General features: G+C 42.4%; 2 protein-coding genes across 3 annotated transcripts; one reads left to right on the top strand and one right to left on the bottom strand.

Annotated features, from left to right (window-relative positions):
- Nucleotides 1–555: 555 nt before the first annotated feature.
- On the bottom strand, nt 556–3,758 carry idh3g (isocitrate dehydrogenase (NAD(+)) 3 non-catalytic subunit gamma). The gene is made up of 14 exons (XM_049754511.2): nt 3,615–3,758; nt 3,381–3,473; nt 3,164–3,211; nt 2,976–2,987; nt 2,671–2,768; nt 2,475–2,590; nt 2,104–2,164; nt 1,902–2,034; nt 1,705–1,838; nt 1,540–1,642; nt 1,324–1,470; nt 1,158–1,252; nt 1,028–1,088; nt 556–962 (listed from the first exon to the last, which is right to left on the bottom strand). Exons 2-14 carry the CDS (start codon nt 3,459–3,461, stop codon nt 861–863), a joined length of 1,191 nt encoding a protein of 396 aa, XP_049610468.1. The 5' UTR covers nt 3,462–3,473; nt 3,615–3,758; the 3' UTR covers nt 556–860.
- On the top strand, nt 3,756–7,592 carry fam3a (FAM3 metabolism regulating signaling molecule A). Of its 2 annotated transcripts, none has more exons than XM_049754510.2 (10): nt 3,756–3,906; nt 4,640–4,760; nt 4,833–4,940; nt 5,276–5,299; nt 5,482–5,608; nt 5,772–5,830; nt 5,900–5,950; nt 6,102–6,186; nt 6,487–6,613; nt 6,831–7,592. In XM_049754510.2, exons 2-10 carry the CDS (start codon nt 4,727–4,729, stop codon nt 6,927–6,929), a joined length of 714 nt encoding a protein of 237 aa, XP_049610467.1. In that variant the 5' UTR covers nt 3,756–3,906; nt 4,640–4,726; the 3' UTR covers nt 6,930–7,592. The 2 variants fall into 2 exon arrangements, with proteins under 2 accessions (XP_049610467.1, XP_049610466.1); XM_049754509.2 differs by having other exon boundaries at nt 3,763–3,906; nt 4,724–4,760.
- Nucleotides 7,593–8,002: the final 410 nt, after the last annotated feature.

Genomic DNA, 8,002 nt, shown 5'->3' with positions numbered 1-8,002 from the left:
CCAGTGAGGTCAGCTGGGTTACACTCGTCTAATAGATTTAATGGTTTATACCTTGTGACGGCAATTAGGTGCTTGATTCCAATTTAAATTAAGATCAAATGGCAAATGTAGTCAGTCATATTTGAGTTGAATCCAGGGCCCATTAATCATAGGAAACAGAAATGTTACAATTACGTTTAAGCAAACTGTCTGCCAAGGATGTCTTGCTGATGCAAGTTCATTGTTTCAGCTTCCACACAGTGCGTGTGCGTGTGTAGACCATTCTCAGCAGTTTTTGTCATATAGGAATACAACAGGGAGCTTCTGCCCTCTAGCGGTAAAATGGAAATACAGCAAGTTGTAAAAGCCAATTTGTCAGATCGCAGCCCTGGCAAAAGTTGCTCTAAACAGATAGTCCTGCTTATTTATTGATGAGTCAAAATCGTTTTTTTTTCTAAATGCTCCAATAGTGTTTTGTTTTGATCATATTGAAGCAGCTTAAAAAGGACAATTAGACATCAATTATTCTGTATTGATATTATGTTAGAGCACAATTATACAAAATTAAAGTCAAAATTCATTGCAGACAATAAGCAGTTTTATTTGTGCAGTTTACATTAAGATACTTCGATGATATGGCGTCTACATACAAAATAGTACAGTTTAAGTCGAGCGAAATTTTGTATAAGTTACAGCACAGCAGCAAGTCGTGAATTGTGATCCACTAAGTTAAACATCTTTCGCTGTCAACTCTCATGTAACCTTTACAATTTGTGAACAAACTTACAGTGTACTATTTACCATTTTTTTAACTCGAGCTAGAGTCTGCTTTTATGGAAGGTGAAGAATACAACATAGATATGTGCGCCCGCATTGGACGCTTACATCTCAGCTGTGCGCTGTCCTTTGCTTTGGATGATTCGCATGATGGACTGAACCACTTCGGACGTGGTGCCCTGGCCGCCGATGTCCGCTGTGTGCAACTGAACCACAACATTGTGTTAAAGGGGAGCACAGCAAAGGGCATGTCAGGAGGAGCAGGACTCACCCGGGTTTCATTCATGGTTGTGAGTACTGCATTGCGGATCAGGTTTGCGTGATCGTAAAGCCTAGAGGAAACCAAAAAAAGCGTTGAAAGAGGCGCACGGCAAACGAAGGCAGAAAACGTGAGGACCTACTTAAGATGGTCGAGCATCATGCAGCTGGCGAGCAGCAGGGCGGTGGGGTTGGCAATGTTCTTGTTTGCGATACTTTTCCCCGTGTTCCTCGTGGCCTGGAGAAAAAAAAAATCTTAAGTTTGGTGCAATTTTCTTCCGAGGTGCTCCGGAAGAGTCAAACGCTCACCGTTTCAAAAACGGCGTAGTTTTGGCCGTAATTGGCGCCGGGCACCAGGCCGGGTCCTCCCACCAGGCCGGCGCACACGTTGCTCACCACGTTGCCGTACAGGTTGGGCATCACCATCACGTCAAACTGCTGCGGCTTGGACACCAGCTGGAGGCACAGTCAGACGGGTCCGCAACTTGCTGCCAACTCGGCCATTTTGGATGTTCTCTCCCTCACCTGCATGGTGGTGTTGTCCACAATCATGCTATCGAACGTGATGTCGGGGTATCCCGAGGCCACCTCCTTGCAACACTGCAGGAACAAGCCGTCGCCTAGCTTCCTGTTGGCGGCCGCGCAACAGTTAGCCGCATGCAGGAGAGAAGAATCACGCGCACAACTCACATGATGTTAGCCTTGTGGATAGCCGTCACCCTGCGTCGGCCTTTCTCTCTGGCCAGCCGGAAGGCGTACTCGGCAATTCGGAGCGAATTATTCCTGGTGATTATCTTAAGAGACTCCACAACACCGGAGACGCTCTGAAAGAGATCAATGCTGAGTCTTTACAGCAAGCTAACAGGAAGGAGAAGGGTCGGTCCCACCTCGTGCTCCAGACTGCTGTACTCCCCCTCGGTGTTTTCCCGAACGATCAAGATGTCGATGTTCTTGTGGCGAGTCTGGACGCCGGGCAGGGACTGACAGTGCATCACGTTGGCATACAAGTCCAAGCTCGTGCTGTAGATACATTATGGAAATGATTAAGCTAGTAACGCGAGTACAACAATGTCAACACTTAAAACTTACCGAAGAAGATTGTTCCCGGATTTGACAGACGGGGGCATGTTATGCCTTGTTTCTATGTTACCTGGCAGGAGAATTAAGGATTGACATGAGACACAATGATGATACAACTTATGTCTTCATGTGTTGCGCCACCGTTAGTGTTGATATCGTTAGAAATGCTATTCGTGAGCCTGCCTATGCCGTTTTGTATTGTGTGTTAGCATTCAGCTAAATTAACTTTCCAAAGGAAAATCTATGTAGTTACATTCTGCATATGGGTTGTTTTATGTTTGTATAAAATATTGATTTCAGTTAATGATCACTTAAATATGACCAAAAAAAAAAAAAGCAAAAGGAATGGATAAAAACTGATGACAGAGAAAACGACTCACCTTTGAGAGCTACTCCATTACGGCGAATGGCAGTGATGGCGTTATTGATGTCATCTTCGGTCTCCAAGGCAGAATTGACCTGGACCACCTCAAAGTCCACAGGGACACAGCTGAACCTACAGATAAGACACGGGGTGAAGCAAAAGCTCTGTTGCTGCATTGCTCTACTTCATTTCTGTTTTTCAGTCGGACCAACCTGAACACTTCCCTGACGTGACTAAACAGCTCTGGACCGATTCCATCTCCGGGGATGAGAGTGACAGTATGTCTGCCGCCATACTTTGCTGGAGGAGGCTGTGACAAATTAGATGCAACAAATTGTGACTTTTATCTCTCTTTGAACAACGTGACACATCTGTGTAAGTATAATTTGATGTATTTTAAGACTTCTTGTGAACAATGTGACGCTAATGCAGAGAAATTTAAGAGCCATGTTTAAAATGTTAAACTTGTGCGATGTATAGTTGTGTGTATTACTGTGTGTACCCGTCCCATACTTACAATGTTACTTCCCTTTGGATGTAGATGAGCAGCAAGGAAAGCAGATGAAACGTAAAAAAGACAGATCAATTTGTAAAGTTAAAACCAAAACAGATTTACACACATGACATTTTAATCCGTGTGACCAGATTAAGGGACAAGAAAGCCCCACTTGTATTCACACTGACACGTTAAATTAAGACACTCACAGTCAACACCGTCTTATTCCTGTGACTTGTAACTGTTGGTCCAAATACCTGAAGGATAAAAATAAAAATCCGTCATTATTTGACGGGTAAAATACTGTAGATTATTAGATTATTGTGGTTTGACCTTGTGCCACAACAATGATCATAAAAAGAGTTCGACATAGAACCCACGCACATTCGTTCGGACCGTATATAAAAGAAAGGTTTGTCGCCTTACTTTAATCGCGTTTCCAGCAATTCCAGCCCGAAAAGGTTGGATTATTTTGGACATGGAGAATGCGGCACAGGGAGCAGCCATCTTGGGTTGGTAATAGCGGTACAAGAAAAGAGAAATAGTAGTTTTATTCATTTATTTATTTTTTTAACCTAAATTCAATTTTTATGCATTTACTATTTGTCGAATGAAACGTCGAGTTCGTACTGTTGTGATTTAATGTCTATAAAAACGTACTTTAAAGATTTAGGGTGGATTGCGGAAGTCTTGAGACGGCCAATCACGTGACGTTGGATGCGCAGGCGCCGTGCAGGGGAGTTGAGATTTCCGGAAAATAATCGACATGATTTCAATTTAATCTGCTGCGTTTCTTCTCCCCACATCTGCATTACGAATACGGAAAGAAACACGCGTGTATTTGCGTGCAAATATTTGCTTGAGCCGTACCCACGACGCAAGCCCAAATGAGGAAGCTGCGGAAAAAGTAGTTCAACTTTTCTGGCGAACGACGCTTGTTCCCGAATTTCAGGTTAGTGACGACAACCAAAAACGCAACACTTGACTGAATCTTACAAACGACACCTCGACGGTCGTGTCATGCTTGCAAATAATATGTCGTAAAATCGCGAATTTATTTCGCTTTAAATGTTTGAAGTTTGTCACTCAGGCCCAAAAGTCGCGACCCGCCTTTTTTTTATTTTTATTATGTTAAAGTCAAGAAACTATTGTTTTAAAATAACACTTGGAACATTGTTGGAACGCGTAAACACATGTTTACGCGTTCCAACAATTTATTAAGAAAGGGAGGGTTAAAATGATGCCTACATTGTACAAAAAATGGAAAGAGAATAAAAAGTCTAACAGGTTAGGGTTAGTTGGTAATTTAAAATAGCCACGTAATTTTGCGTTAATCTCTAATGGTGATTTAATGCTAACATAATGGGAAACTCCATAGCTGGATTAGCAAATAGCAGCGTCATGGCGTCACAAATCATCAACATGTTAATCGTTAAACAGAGAGAGAGAGAGAGAGTTAATTTTATTTGGATAACCCCTAATCAGAAACATGTCTCATAGCCACAGTTAACAATTATTCTCAACATCCCCTGACATCATCAACAACCATCTGTTTTTATGCAATTGAATCTTACTGTATGCTAGTTTTCCTTATTATATATTAAAGAAACATTTTGTGCATGCTATCTCTCCATATATTTGTTAATTTGTCTGTTTTTTATGTTTAACAAAGTTGTCTATTTCAGCGTGACAAATGGAAAACTTTTATTTGACAAGCCCCAGGGAAAAAATGCTCGTTAACCAACCACTTGTTTTTCCTCCCACGCCAGTCCATGACCACGAGAAAGCAAATCATGAGATTAACAGGTAGGTTTGGATTTTTTTTTCTTTCTTCTTCTCACCATTTTCTCACCCGGTGTCTTCCATTTGACTCGGCAGGCCCCGTGCGCGTCGTGGCTGTGCTCCTCTCGGTGGGGCTCACGTGGCTCCTTGCAAGCATGTTGTTTGGAGGGGACAGTGCTTCATTCGTGCGCCATTTCCTCAATAGTAAGGAATGCCGCACCACCATTTCGACTGTTTACAAGGATACACACCCACAGTTTAGCAAATCACTACTTTTGTCTCACATCTTATCTCGCAAAGCCAAATGTTGTCAGAGCTCTGACAGCGTTATCTTCGTCGTCAAGGCAACGTTTCTGTTGTATCGGTGAGATGCGATGAGATTTGGGCCTGGTGAGGCGGGACATTCAGAATTTTCACGAGGCAAACAAAGTGATGCCAGAATTTTTTCAAACGTACAATATTTGTGTAATGGAAATACGTATATGTATCTATGTATGCATGTATGTGTGACGCCCCCTCTGCTTTTTTTTTTTTTCCAGGTGAAAGTCAGGAACCAACAGCTGGTACGGCTGCATTAATAGATTCTATATGTTTTTAAATATTAATAATGATGATAATGGTCATAAATAGAGAAGATGTTGACTTATCAACAGTGCATCAACAGTGGGATGGGAAAAGGAGGGACAAGCCCCTCCCCCATAAGTAACATCTTGATTTTTCTCCTTTTTTTTTTTTTTTTATGAAGCTGACATTCGGCCCCGCAGGTATAAATGCGGCCTTTCTGCGGCGTGCCCGCCCAAACATCTGGCTTTCCGCCTGGTGTCGGGAGCTGCTAACGTCATCGGGCCCAAAATCTGTCTGGAGGACAAGATGTGAGATTTGCTGCTTTGTGTCACCGCCTCCCGCCGTCGCACTTGGAGTTCATTCGCTTCCCCCTGTTTGAGTAGATGACAGCAAGCACACTTTGTTCTCGTCTGTCCCCCTGTTCATCTGGACGCCACTCAAGTGTTCTTTCATTTCTGTTTTGTCTCACAGGTTATTAAGCAGCGTGAAAGACAACATTGGCAGAGGATTAAACATCGCTTTGGTGAACGGTACGATGATTCGAGCGGTTTGTGACGCGCGCTCAGTTTTACACAATTTTTTTTTTTTTTTTTTTTTAGGGGTGACCGGTGAACCTTTGGAAACCAAGACCTTTGACATGTGGGCGGGAGGTAATAAAAATTGACATTGTCCACTTTGCAGTAACAAATTGATGTTTGACCACAATCAGTTCCATGGTCGTCTTCAAGGTGCCATTGTAAATTTGGTATCAGGTGCAAATGACTCCGACCAATTCATTGTTCACGTGATGTTTGTCCTCAGATGTTTCGGACCTATTGAAATATCTGCGGCCGCTCCACGAGGGAACTTTGGTGTTTGTGGCCTCTTTTGATGATCCCGCTACAAAGTAAGAGTCCACCAGTAGAATTTGATCCCTATGATTTTGCAGCGGATTGGCTGGCAACCAGTTCAGGGTGTCCCCCGCCTACTGCCCGATGACTGCTGGGATAGGCTCCAGCACGCCCGCGACCCCCGTGGGGACTAAGCGGTTCAGAAAATGGATGGATGGATGGATGATTTTGCAGCACCCTCTTTAGCCGTACACTACGGAGTACCCCCAGGATCCGTTTCGAGTCCCCTATTAATTTTTTTTAAGCTCCTCACTGTATTCATTTATAGTCCGGCCCCCCACTTTTTTCATCATCAGGTTGAATGCAGAGTCTCGACGTATGTTTGAAGAGCTCGGGAGCACCGCCGTCAAGGAATTGGCTTTTCGGGACAGCTGGGTGTTTGTTGGCGCCAAGGGCATCGAGAACAAGAGTCCATTTGAGCAGGTAGGCAATAATAAATGTAACTCATCAGTTTATTTATTAACGGACAATTAATTTGGATTTGAATGATCTTGTTCTACTCCAGTGGTTGTCTTAATTTTATTTGGCACAAAAACAACCGCAGCATCCTCTTTGTGCGAGCAGCCGCCGCATTGTCGGCGGGAATCTCATCTTTCCGTGTGGTTGACATCAGATCTGTTTGGTTTGTCATTCCCATTAGCGCATGAAGAACAGCAAGAGCAACAACAAATACGAAGGGTGGCCTGAGTCACTGGAGATGGACGGCTGCATTCCCTTACGGCCGGCCGTGTCAGTTTAATTCGCTTCTTTGCGGGGAGCGTTTCCATGACAGCCGACTGATTCCGATGCACGCATCTCGGACATGTAACAATGGAGCCGGAGTCGGTTTTCCTTTGAAAGAAAGTGATCGTTTCTCTTCGCCCTGCCAAAAAGGCGCCCCGTTAAGTCGTACCATGTCCTGAAGTTCTCCAAACGCTTTTTAGCGTTCTCACGAAGGGTAACGTTTTGCCTGAAGTTAAAATGTAAGCGCTGTATTCCATATTCAAGTCGAAGTAGCTCTTTTTAATGCTGTGACAAATATTTCTGTGAAATTGTACGCAAAATAGTAGGAGCCGTTTTATACCTTCTAACCTGATGCACAAACCTACGGCGTCGCTTCACTGTTTAGTTTGCCAACTTGTTTCACTTTCTTAAAATTATTTATTGAAATGCTTTCTGAAAACATCTAGACTGCTCAATAGTTTCATAATATCCAATGCCGGTTGATATTTGTCCACTGAGTGCTTTGTTGCATTATGTTTGCAAATGTATGTTTTTTTTTCCCTAAATGTTTGACACGTTGGAACTATTTAAAGACATAGAAAGACATTTAGGAATTGTTTTCTGTTGCTTTTGACTGGTAATAATTTTATACAAAGCTTTGTGTGCGTGACAAAAGTAACTATTAAATCATTTTATGATACTTGTCCAGATTTCTTTTTAAAGTTTTACAAAAAAAAATATATGATTTATTCAAAATATGGCATACAATTACAAAAACATTAAAGTAAATGCAAATGTTCTTCGATGGAGTGAAAAATGAATAGGGTTTACTAAAATTAAAACAAATCTACAAGTGTTTTGCATTTAAAATGTTTTATTATATTTGAGGCTATTATTTTAACCTTTGTTTAGGTACACAGTTCATTGTATTTTAATGTCGGTCGTCCTGATAGTGGTACTTAGAAGCTGCTACAATATTTTTTTTTTTTGGTCAAAACTTGGAGAAGTGCAATCAGTTTACCCATAAACTCCACCAGAGGGCGACATAAGCGCAAGTATCAGTGTTCGGTTAACAATGCCTCAAGCATTTTTGCCATACATGTACATCGG

Source organism: Syngnathus scovelli, chromosome 2, assembly GCF_024217435.2.
Source record: "Syngnathus scovelli strain Florida chromosome 2, RoL_Ssco_1.2, whole genome shotgun sequence".
Taxonomy (NCBI): Eukaryota; Metazoa; Chordata; class Actinopteri; order Syngnathiformes; family Syngnathidae; genus Syngnathus; species Syngnathus scovelli.
This window is presented reverse-complemented; position numbering and strand designations above follow the sequence as displayed.

Coding starts and splice junctions, on each gene's coding strand:
- idh3g (XM_049754511.2), bottom strand. CDS start 3,461: ATGGCTGCTCCCTGTGCCGCATTCTCCATGTCCAAAATAATCCAACCT. Junction 1,839..1,901: donor ACAGCAGTCTGGAGCACGAG/GTGGGACCGACC, acceptor GATCTCTTTCAG/AGCGTCTCCGGTGTTGTGGA. Junction 963..1,027: donor CAACCATGAATGAAACCCGG/GTGAGTCCTGCT, acceptor GTTGTGGTTCAG/TTGCACACAGCGGACATCGG.
- fam3a (XM_049754510.2), top strand. CDS start 4,727: ATGACCACGAGAAAGCAAATCATGAGATTAACAG. Junction 4,761..4,832: donor GCAAATCATGAGATTAACAG/GTAGGTTTGGAT, acceptor TTGACTCGGCAG/GCCCCGTGCGCGTCGTGGCT. Junction 5,831..5,899: donor AAACATCGCTTTGGTGAACG/GTACGATGATTC, acceptor TTTTTTTTTTAG/GGGTGACCGGTGAACCTTTG.